Source organism: Camelus ferus, chromosome X (genome assembly GCF_009834535.1).
Source record: "Camelus ferus isolate YT-003-E chromosome X, BCGSAC_Cfer_1.0, whole genome shotgun sequence".
NCBI classification, from domain to species: domain Eukaryota; kingdom Metazoa; phylum Chordata; class Mammalia; order Artiodactyla; family Camelidae; genus Camelus; species Camelus ferus.
Genome location: NC_045732.1, coordinates 32,812,801 through 32,825,495, shown reverse-complemented (window position 1 = coordinate 32,825,495; position 12,695 = coordinate 32,812,801). Strand labels below are relative to the sequence as shown.

Here is a 12,695-nt window from a genome sequence, read left to right as displayed (position 1 = left end):
CTCAGTCACCCAAGCAGGAAACCCACTATGATCCTTAACTTCTCTGTCTCCTTCACTCCCACAAGACCTAGTCATTCACCAAGTCTTACTGAGTTCTACTCCTAATATATATGAAAGCTGCCCCTTTCTCATCTTTCCTACTACCATGAGCATTCCTAACACCAGACACTTAAATATATCCCCCAACAATTTCCACACCGTACCAGAGTGATTTCTCTACAATGCAAAGCTGATCATATCAACCTTATGTTTAAAACCCTTAAAGACTTCTGTACTGACCTTGTGCTAAAATCCATCAAGTCCAGATTCCTTGGTTTGGCTTATAAAGTCAACCACGATCTAATTTCTACCTGGGCTCATAGTCTACTCCTCTTATCCCCAGCCACACTGTGTTTATTCCTCAGAATGTACAATGCTCTGTCTAACCTCAGTCATTTCCACATTGAATTCACTGTCTTGAAAAATGTTACTGCCCAACTCCTCAGAAAAACTCATCCACCACCTCTGTCACACAAATTGTACTCTCTTTTTCTCTCTCTAACAGATGTCCTCCCTTGCCTGGCAAAATCCCTCTCATTGCTCAGGGCTCAGTTTAAATTCACCTTCTTCCTAGAAATCTGCTCCAAGGCACAGGAAAGTTAGGTTCCTCTCTATGTGCACTTACCCTTAGTTCTTTGGGCTTTACCCTGTCATAGCATTTGTCATGCTTCTTTGTAATTATATATATTTAGTTGCTTACATACTCCAGGATACAAAATCTTTGAGGCAACAGACTATATCAATTTACTTTTATACCCCCAGAGCCTAGAATAGTACCTGGACTGTAACAGCTGATCAATAAATTCATTCAACAAGTATTTGTTGAGCACCTACTATGTAGCTGACATGCTATTAAACTCTGAATTTATAAGCGACACTTTGTATCTAAATTCATAGACCTACAGGTTGGGGAAGATGAGTGAAATGAACTAGACATATACATGAAAGCATGCACGTAGGAATAAAGGAATGTGTGAGTGAATGAAGCCTCCAAACCAAGATTAGGACTAGCTTGTCCATAAACCAGGACATTTGCAGCTCTTCTGTTTTGGAGTTGCTCCTCTTTATCAGTAGACAAAATTATACATGACACAGCATGCAGTTAAGAAAGAAAAGAAGAAAATTATCTTTTCCCAAATCTAAGTTTGGTCAAGAGTCACAAATACTCTCATACATTCTTCTAGGAATTACTCAAGAAATCACAAGATTTCTCCTCTTGATACCCAGCAAGAAAGACAGGACAGATTGATGGGGGAAGAAAAGGTAGAAAGGAGGAATAATTAGGAGTCAGGTATCAGAAGGAACTCTCCAGAGGGTAGGCTTAGGTGGCTGGATGCGTTGATGGATTTAGACTGGGAGAGGGTCTAATAGGGACCTAGAAACTTGGGCTCCTGGGCCTGAGCAGAGAATAATGAGGAAATAAGCTTTACCTACATGAGATGATTTTATATCACCGAATCAGGTGGCCTTGGAAGAAAGTGTGTATGCTTGCAAACCACTGCATCCTTATTTCTAAACTGGGGATTACTGATTGTGAAGATTAAACAAGATCACATTTAAAAAGCATTGTGTGGCAACAGTCTTACATATACTACTCACTACTTAGTTTTTCATTTTGTCCTTTCCTTTCAACAGCTAATTGCTGCTTCCATCTGACTTCTTTCTCCTTTTAAATCCCTGCCCTACAGCTCACACTATCTGTGGCTGCAACCTAAGAGGACAGAGCAAAAGCCTCCATTGGTCTTAGTGGGCAAGGTCTACAGGGCCTTATTTGGAAATCTAGCTTATGATTTCCATGATTGAAACCAGCTCTTGCTTAAGCAATTAAGATACAGGGTGTGAAGGCACCAATGATGTTATGTTAATTTACCCACACAGGCAACTTAACATGAAGCAAATTGAAGAATCTCATCACTACATGGTCTCATCTACAGTTGTATGATTCCTAGTTAATATCTCTCCAGAATAACTTTATAGCAAGAGTCTACCATGCATTAGAGGTAGAGACTATAATTTTCACCAACACCTATTCAATAATCCTTTCTTTTAGGTACCAGAACATGCTTGTACCTACCAGTTTCAGAGGCTACATGTCTCAACCGCCACTGAAGCTAGGTATGGTCAAGTGACTGAATTCTGTGTCATGGACTGTGAAATGGAAATGATGCATTTTTCAGAAGACATCCTCAAAAGATATTTACTTGTCCTCTACTCTTTTATCTGCTCCTTTTCTTCTGAGAAACTGACCCAGAGATGAAAGCACAGTACTGAGGCTGGAGGAGACACCCACTATTTCTAAACCACTTACTTCTCTACAATTCCATGAGAAAGAAAAAGAATAATTCTATCTTATTTAGGACACTGTGTTTTTTTAATTTTTTACAGCAGCATTACCTATACCTTAACTAACACACTATTCATGTAAACCAATCAAAAACTCCAGCAATGAACAGGAGTGGAAAAGTTACCTTGTATATCTGAAGGAATACATCTGTCCATGACCGTTTACTCCAGGCTTCAAACTTAGTCATATCTATAATAATAGTACTCTTTTCCTTAGGTATACTGGTAAACTTGGGCGAGGTATTAGTGGAAGACTTTAAGAAATAAAATAATACAACATTAATTAAAATGCAAAGCAAATGTAAGTCCAAAGTTTCAATTAGCATATGATTTTTTTTCCTTTTTATAAAATCTTTACATTTCCTTTTATTCCATTCATCAAGATCTCTAATTCTCCACATGCCAATACCAAATTATCAACACAGGTAACTTTCTAGAACACACAGCCCCTATTTGAGGTCTAGATTTATTCATTCAATGCACCTACTAGCTCACTCTGACAGAACAAGATGGAAAATTATTCTAAATTCTGAACCCCCAAAAGAGCCACACTCTTCGTATTAAGCTCCAGAAACTCAGCAGAGTGCCAAAGAATAGATCCCTGGCTCTCCTGCTAATGTCACAGGGTGACTGTAGCAATAGCACCACAACTAAAGGAGAGTTGCCTCAAAGTCTGCAGCCTTCTCAAGATAATCCCCCTTCTCAATAGCTTTCCATAAAATGAATTGTATACTACTAAAAAACATATGAATATCTTGTTTAATTTCTCCCTATTCTCCTCTGAAACTGACAAAAGGAAGTGGCAAATGTGGGGATATTAAATCGTTATTTTCTTTGGAAGATATACATTCTAAAAATCTATTTTAACAAAAAAATTTATATAGGCACACACCATTCTTCATTTCTGTATCTCTTAAAAGAAGCAATTATCTATGTATTTAATAAAGTCATGCAATCGTTTCTATATAGGAATGCCACAGAGATTTTTAGCCAAATACACACACACACATACACATACACGCTGTCTAGAGGTATAATCCTTAGGATATTTCATAAACTAAAAAATCAAGGATTCTAAAATAAAATCTTCCAACAAAGGCTGCAAACCAGTAAATTCAGTAATAACTGTGCAGACTGTTCCTAGAAATTATATTCTCTTACTGTAATTTCAATCCACTTCTTATAATCTTCCAGTTCAAGCAGAAATTCTGGTAGTATATGAGAAACACACGCTCCTTGAGCACTAAAATCAAAAAAGAAAAATCTAAATTTTTATAGCAAAATAATCATAATCCATAGATCACTTGCATTTGAACTTTAATGAAAATATTTAAATGTCATATAGTTTATGAATTGAATTTGCATTTTCAAATTTAAATTTATATAATTAATTAAAAAACTTCCCTTAATAATTAAATGTATACATTATATTTCCTTTGGAGAATAATGAGAAAGAACTTACTAACTACCTATGATGATGCATATCTACCCTGAATGGGACATAGAATTACATGACTTGGCCCCTATTGTCAAGACACTAACCATTTTATTGCTGTTACAACATTATAAAATTGAAAAATACCTGGAAGAAGTTTGAATATAATAAAACATCAAATAGATAGCTCATTAGTCACCCAATGTTCATTGAATGCCTATCACCACATATACCTGAATATAGAAAACCCCAATGTAACATAATCTATCACCTAATTTTCCAGAGAATATCCAAAAATTCTGGCCTCTTTGATTATATAAACTTGTAGTATCTGAAGCAGCAAATATCTGTTTATGTTATTTTATACATTTAAAAGCATATATGTAATTTATCATTTTAGATTTTATTTTTTGCAGTGTCATATTTCTTAAAATATTTTTGTCCAAAGTCTTCTCATACATATGTCCATCACTCCACTTTATGGACATCTAATATAATTTTCGCTGGAATGTTTCTTAGTAGGGATTTGGGTGTTTCAGTTTAACTCATTTAGTGAGCAAAGAACGCCACTCGCCATAAGCATGTAACACAGAATGCCACATCTAGAATTCAACTCTGTAAACACCCTCAGCAGTGTGCAGTCCTGTAACTATTGAGAAGTGGGAGTGGGGCAGGAGCAGAAAGATAATTCTGAAAGCTTAAACCTCGAAGATAACAAAGATGAATGAAAAGAGGACGGGCACCCTTTTGGGAATGTAAGCAGAGGCTATGATTCTGGGGTTGTTAAGCTTGCTGTGGCTCTGGGCCAGTCAAAGCTAGTGGAAGAGATCCTACTACACACATAAAGTTCCTTTATTTGCAAGTAAAACATCATTCTTTCTCTTTGATTTTGACCCATTTCCCATCTGCATCAACATTATTCCTCTGAATCTTCATTATCCTGGAATTACTATAGGTTTAAATAAAATCTAATTTTAATGGAAAACCATTCCTTAGCAGGAATAGCCAGACTAAAGTCTATGTAAGAATTCAATGAGATGATGCCCCATTAACTTGAAATCCTAGAGGTAAAACAAAGACAGACATCTCAGGGACAAAGGAAGAAATTGGCATACTTCCTTGCATACAAAGCCAAGAACAGGATCTTAGGAGGAAAGTCACTTCTATCAAATGCAAGTGAGAGCCTAAGAAAAACTATCAGAAGACCATTTAACTGAGAGTTTCCTGAGGAGGGATCCCACATGGTATTCATTTGAGTATTCCACAGTGTTCGGCAGAGAGCAGGCTCTCAGTAGCATACTGAAGATGAAGAACGCATTTTTGCATTATGAAAGACAACAGGCCCAAAATGGAGCTGATTATGCTAAGACCCATGCTGCCAAATCGAGACTTAATTACAGTTTTGGCTCTCCCAGAAATGGAATCTTAAACCGGTTAATCAGGAGTCTCCAGATCATCATTAGTTAGGTAATTTGCCTGATAGACCCCTGCCATCTCCTGAAAGAAAGTAACCTTAGAATAACCAATCCCCCTCTTTTGCTGTAGGGGCAGAAAATGTTTCCTTTCTTCTCTTCTAGGTTCCTTGGCTGGTCTAATCATCATAGTGACATAACAGAGAGTAACAGGAGAAAAATTAATTTAATTATGTACCTACAGGAGCCCTACAAAGACAAAGACTCAAAGACAGTCAGTTAGTAGAGGCTTATATGCCATCCTGAGCTAAGAAGAAGGGTGTAGAAGTCTGGAACTTCAAAAGGTAAGGAGACAATTCACAGGATGAGAGGAGTAAATGTTTGGTAAATGAACATTTGCCATGCCATGCAGATAAATCTTTCTGATGTAAAGTTCTCTCTGGTAATAGCTCTCTTCCTGGTACATACTTCTCGTCTAAATTCTTTTAGGCAGTTATGGGAGAGGTAAAAGCTTTTCCTGAGTCTGCTGGATCTCAGCTGACTTCAGCTCAAAACAATCCCCATGCCAAAGCAGCACATTTTGGAATGGCATATTCTGCTCCCCATCACTGCCTCAGTTCAATTTCCTATTCCTGCCCCCTTCTGCCAATGAAAATCTCTTGCCTTGTATAGCACTTCAGAGTGCCTTTCTGTCTGCTAGACTGAACTCTGCCTGATTCATGAATTGCCGGATAAAGCCAATGCGATCAAAATTTACTCAGGGGAATTTTACTCTTTAAAAGTACTTTACACATGTTGTTATGAAGTGAGGGGTAGCAGAATATACCACCCTTAAATATGCCTCTTGGGGTTACCAATTATTTTGAGAAAAGGTAGACACAAGAGAAGCTCTGAAAACAGAAGTAGCTCTTTTGTAAGGGAAAACTACATTTCTAAAGGAAACTTCCATGAGAAAAGGGGCCTGTACCAGGTAGAGAGCTATTATCAGAGAGAACTTTTTCACCTAAGAGACTTATCTGCATGACAGGGCAACCTTTCTTTACCAAACATTGCCTCCTCTTACCTTGCAGTAAATTCCACCCCCTAGCCCTTTGAAGCCCTTGACATCTATCCACCTTAGGTCAGGATGGCATATAAACCTCAATCTTATGGCTACATTTTGAGTCTCATAACTTTGTGGGACAATGGTACTTACATATGGAATTAAAACTGGATTGTTTTTTCCTGTTAATCTTTTATTATAAGTGGGTTGGGTTTCAGCCAAGAACCTAGACGGGTAAAGGGATAATTATTTTTCCTCCCTTTACATGAGACTTGCTTCATTCTTTTCATGTTGCCTATACTTCAAGGCCTAACTTTATCAATTCATAAGACACTATTTTCAGTTACGTTTTATCAATAGATTTTATGTCTGGTCAGTAAATTTACAGAGTTAATTCTGGTAATTGATTTGATTACATTTTACATGCTAGGTGTTCTATTTGAATCTTCTTCCAAGTTTACACTGAGTAGAAGAAAACACAATTAAATGAGTTATTAAATTCTAAACTTAATCTGCAAAATTATAGTTTCTCATTTACTCCATAAAACAGATATAATTTTACTTATGAAAAGTCCTCACTCACTGACATCAAATGTAAGTGGGGAAGCTAATAACATTTATGGTTATATTGAACTTTAATACATTTATTTCCATTATAAAACATACGCACATGTCCTGGATTAATGACCCAATTTATTAACCATACTGTCACTTTCTAAACGTTGAGGAATTTTATCACAGCCAACATATCCTGATAGGCATGTATTTGCTGATAAAAGAACAATAAATTTGAATAGCTTGGCTTTAATACCAAAATCATTCTTCCATACCTGCATCCTCATACCCTAAAATGTCAAAACAGAAACCACCACATTAATGCTAACAGTACTGGGAGCTGTGCCAACAATAATGTTACAAGAATAACACAATGCTCATAAGTACCACAGAGTTTAATGATGCTATCAGAAAAGTGTTTGATTTTTATAATGCACAAATGGTAAGAATTTATTTATGTATCCAAACCTCCTTCTTTTGTTCACAGTTAATATTCCATAAGATTTCAAGAGGATAACTAACTTTCTAAAGTTAAGAATGGCATTATAATTTTTACCTTATAGAATTACAGCATTTAATTTACTGAATCAATCATCAAGGACCAAGATTAGGAGGTAGTAAAATTAAGTCACATGCTTTCAATTTAAAGTCATAAAAATTTAAAGTTCTCTAATAAAAGCTATACATGACAAGCCTACAGCCAGCATAGTACTCAACGGTGAAAAACTCAAATGGTTCGCACTAAAATCTGGGACAAGACAAGGATGCCCACTATCACCACTCCTATTCAACACAGTCTTGTAAGTCCTAGCCACAACAATCAGGCAAGAGAGAGAAATAAAAGGGATCCAAATTGGAAAAGAAGAGGTAAAAGTGTCACTATATGCTGACGACATGTTACTATATATAGAAAACCCTAAAAGGTCCACACAAAAACTACTAGAGCTGATCGAAGAATTCAGCAAGGTAGCAGGTTACAAGATTAACGTACAAAAATCAGTTGTGTTTCTTTACACTGACATGAATCAACAGAAAAAGAAAGTAAAGAAACAATCCCCTTTAAAACAGCAACCAAAGTAATAAAACACCTAGGAATAAATCTAACCAAGGAGGTGAAAGAATTATACACAGAAAACTATAAACCATTGATGAAGGAAATTAAAGAAGACTTTAAAAAGTGGAAAGGTATCCCATGCTCTTGGATTGGAAGAATCAATATTATTAAAATGGTCACACTGCCCAAGGCAATCTACAGATTTAATGCAATCCCTATCAAATTACCCAGGACATATTTCACAGAACTAGAACAAATCATAATAAAATTTATATGGAACCATCAAATACCTAGAATTGCCAAAGCATTACTGAAGAGAAAGAAAGAGGCTGGAGGAATAACTCTCCCAGACTTCAGACAATACTATAGAGCTACAGTCATCAAGACAGCATGGAATTGGTATAAAAACAGACATATAGACCAATGGAATAGAATAGAGAGCCCAGAAATGAACCCACAAACTTTTGGTCAACTAATCTTCAACAAAGGAGGCAAGAATATACAATGGAATAAAGACAGTCTCTTCAGCAAATGGTGTTGGGAAAACTGGACAGCAGCATGTAAAACAATGAAGCTAGAACACTCCCTTACACCATATACAAAAATCAACTCCAAATGGATTAAAGACTTAAACATAAGACAAGATACAATAAACCTCCTAGAGGAAAATAAAGGCAAAACATTATCTCACATACATCTCAAAAATGTTCTCCTAGAACAGTCTACTCAAGCAATAGAAATAAAAGCAAGAATAAACAAATGGGACCTAATGAAACTTATAAGCTTCTGCACAGCAAAGGAAACCGTAAGTAAAACAAGAAGACAACCTACGGAATGGGAGAAAATTTTTGCAAAGGAAACCGACAAAGGCTTGATTTCCAGAATATATAAGCAGCTCACACAACTTAATAAGAAAAAAATAAACAACCCAATCCAAAAATGGACAGAAGACCTAAACAAGCAATTCTCCAAGGAAGACATACAAATGATCAATAGGCACATGAAAAAATGCTCAATATCACTATTATCAGAGAAATGCAAATCAAAACTACAATGAGGTATCACCTCACACCAGTCAGAATGGCCATCATTCAGAAACCCACAAATGACAAATGCTGGAGAGGCTGTGGAGGAAAGGGAACCCTACTTCACTGCTGGTGGGAATACAGGTTGGTGTGGCCACTGTGGAAAACAGTATGGAGATTCCTCAAAAGACTAGGAATAGACTTACCATATGACCCAGGAATCCCACTCCTGGGCATATATCCAGAAGAAGCCCTACTTCAGGATGACACCTGCACCCCAATGTTCATAGCAGCATTATTTACAATAGCCAAGACATGGAAACAGCCTAAATGTCCATCAACAGGTGACTGGATAAAGAAGTGGTGGTATATTTATACAATGGAATACTACTCAGCCATAAAAACCAACAACATAATGCCATTTGCAGCAACATGGATGCTCCTGGAGAATGTCATTCTAAGCGAAGCAAGCCAGAAAGAGAAAGAAAAATACCATATGAGATCACTCGTATGTGGAATCTAAAAAACAAAACAAAACAAAAACAAACAAACAAAGCATAAATACAAAACAGAAACGGACTCATAGACATAGAATACAAACTTGTGGTTGCTAAGGGGGTGGAGAGTGGGAAGGGATAGACAGGATTTCAAAATTGTAGAACAGATAAACAAGATTATACTGTATAGCACAGGGAAATATACACAAGATCTTATGGTAACTCACAGAGAAAAAAATGTGACAATGAATATATATATGTTCATGTATAATTGAAAAATTGCGCTCTACACTGGAATTTGACACAACATTGTAAAATGATTATAAATCAATAAAAAATATTAAAAAAAACCCAGAAAAACTTTAAAGTTCCCATTTTATCTAATAAAGACACACTTATGACAACAAAACATTTATTTCTAATAGAAGAACAGATTTTTAAAATATTCTGTTTCCTGAAATAGTATCACAAGAGTCAGTTTTCAGTATGTCACTAATGGTTACCATATTAAAAATAATTTAAGAAAACATTCTGGCGTATGAAAGCCATAGATCATGATTTACTGCATTTAAGTTAATAATATTCTACTATGTGTTATGTAATACACATTTTATTATTTCTAACACTTTTACCAACCAAATAAATTTAAGAATTATCATTCTCAATTTTACAGATACTGAAATTGGAGCTTAAATAGTTAAGTAATTTGTGCAAAGTCACAGAAGTACAAAAGAGCTAGAATTTAAGCCTGCTTTTGTCTCATTCAAAAGTCATGCTCTTTTAAACCATTCAGTGCACTGTTTCAGAATCACTTCTTATGCTGTTGCTTTGAGATATTTCCATTCTCAGATGCAACACCATTAAATAAGATACCATAATGGTCATGCAAAAGTAAGAAGGATATAAAGCTTTTAAAGATAAAAGAAGTGAAATCACAAATGGCATTAAATTTACTTATAAAGGGAAGTGAGTTGGTTTTTCTAAGTGTATTTATTTTGATGTATGAATAATTTATTTAAAAATTAATGCAATTAGAAAGTAAGAGTTACAGTAGTTCTATTTTATGTGATAGCCTACTTCACAGTTTCAATGCAGGGTATATGATATTTGCATTTTGCTTCTGTTCTGAGTTTTACATTATTGGAATTATAAATCAAGAAAGTATCTTTTCAATGAAAAATAATTATATCATAAAAATGATTATTGCGTATAAACAAGTGAAATTATATTGAAGGAAGTTAGGCACTGCATTAGTTTGCTCAGACTGTCATAACAGAAAACCACAAGCTGGGTGGCTTACACACATTCATTTCCTGACAGTTCTGGAGGCTGGAAGTCACAGAACGAGCAAGGTGCCAGCCAATTTGGGTTCTGGTGTCTTCTTAGGAAGACAGCTTAGGGTCCCCTCTTTATAGCATCATTAACCATAATTATATCCTAAAGGTCCTACCTACAAATACAGTTGCAATGGCGGTTAGGGCTTCAACCAGTGAATTTTGGGGACACACAATTCAGTCCATAACAGGCACAAAAGACAGGAAACATTAAGCGTATTATTTCAAATATAGCAATATAAAATTTATTGTAAACTATAACACCCAACCACATAATATTTTTAATAAGAAAAGACATATGGTATTGTTATGGGCTGAACTACATGCCTCTAAAAGTCTTATGTTAAACCCTAACTCCCAGTATTTCAGAATGTGACTGTATTTGGAATTAAGGCCTTTAAAGAGGTGATTAAGGTTAAATGAGGCTCTTAGAATGAGCCCTAATCCAATCTGAATGGTGTCCTTATAAAACCATGGAATTTGGATTCACCAAGACACACCAGAGGGGTGTGCACACAGGGGAAGACCATATGAGGAAACAGAAAGAAGGTGGCAACCTGCAAGCCAAGCCAGAGGCCTCAGAAGAGACCCAATCTGCAGACACCTTGATCTTGCACTTCCGGCCTCCAGAACTGTGAGAATACATTTCTGTTGTTTAAGGCTTCCAGTCTGAGGTATTTCATTATGGTCGCTCTAGCAAACTAATATAGGTATTATGGAATAAATGCCTTGAAGTTATTTTTAGGACTTCATAGTTTAATATTGTAAATAATGATCAATGTATAGCATTCATAATATATACCCCATCTTTCTCCAACTTGACCCTCTCTCACTGGTTATACCTCTCCTAGGATGCAAATCCTTTACCTCTTCTTCTTTTACCCCTAATTTTTATATTTCACAAATGTTTGCTTACTCTTTTATAACTGCCCTGAGATCCAATTTCAAAGTTTTATTCCATTTACCACGTAAGCTCAAAAAGCAAAGCTCTGTGAGAGACAATGTTAATAATTAAATATTTAATGAACATGGGCCCCATTCTGTTATCAATGACTGTGAGTGTTAGACATGCTGGATGAATGATATGTGATTCCTGTCTTTGGCATGCTTACAAATTAGTGGGGCACACAGACCCATGAATAAGTTAGTGGTGTTTATATGTGTAATCTGTAAAAATGACACAAATGAGTCTATTTACAAAACAAAAACAGACTCACATAGAAAACAAACTTATAGTTCCAGGGAGGGGGGAAGGAAGGAGAGATAAATTGGGAATTCGGGATTTGCCAATACTAACTACTACATATAAAATAAAGAACAAGGTCCTACTGTATAGTACAGGGAACTATATTAAATACCTCATAATAGCCTATAATGAAATATATATATACACACACACACATATATGCATACACATAACTGAATCACTATGATGTACGCCAGAAATTAACACATAGTAAATTGACTGTACTTCAATAAAAAATAATAATTTACAGTTATACACAGCTGTGCTATTTTCCTTAACTGATAGAATCTTTCTCATTCTCCCATCCAAATTGGGTGTAGAGGAATAGAGGAAATGTAGACCTGAATCTTCACATATCTAAGCCTCTTCTAACCTGAAAAGTCTCTTCACAGTAACTGTTCTATGGGATAAACAGTCAAAATTTCAGACCTCCCCATTCCCCAACAAGATGGCATCTCGGAAGAGGTAGACTTGTTGTCTAGTAAATAAAGCTTCAACTTCAGGTCTTCTAACTTTCATGAGTCTCTGTACTTTGTGTTTCTTTAACTTGACATTATTTTATAAAGGAGAGATCTCCAGATTGTGTAAGACCTCTGAGAAAAGGGATCAGCCCTACAGTGGGTGTTCATGAGGTAGGGGAGAGGGACTCTAACATCTATATAAACATCTGTGACTACCTTTCTGGATCCTCAGGCTCTTTGACAATGCCCCTC

At 35.9% G+C, this 12,695-nt stretch overlaps 1 protein-coding gene across 1 annotated transcript in view; it reads right to left on the bottom strand.

Annotated features, from left to right (window-relative positions):
- Positions 1–12,695, bottom strand: part of CFAP47 (cilia and flagella associated protein 47) — a 359,639-nt gene that overhangs the window by 203,977 nt on the left and 142,967 nt on the right. Inside the window, exons 31-32 of the mRNA XM_032474648.1 lie at positions 3,544–3,625; positions 2,508–2,636 (exon numbers count right to left, since the gene is read on the bottom strand). Of these exons, the coding sequence (XP_032330539.1) occupies positions 2,508–2,636; positions 3,544–3,625 (211 nt within the window). The remainder of the gene's footprint in view (positions 1–2,507; positions 2,637–3,543; positions 3,626–12,695) is intronic.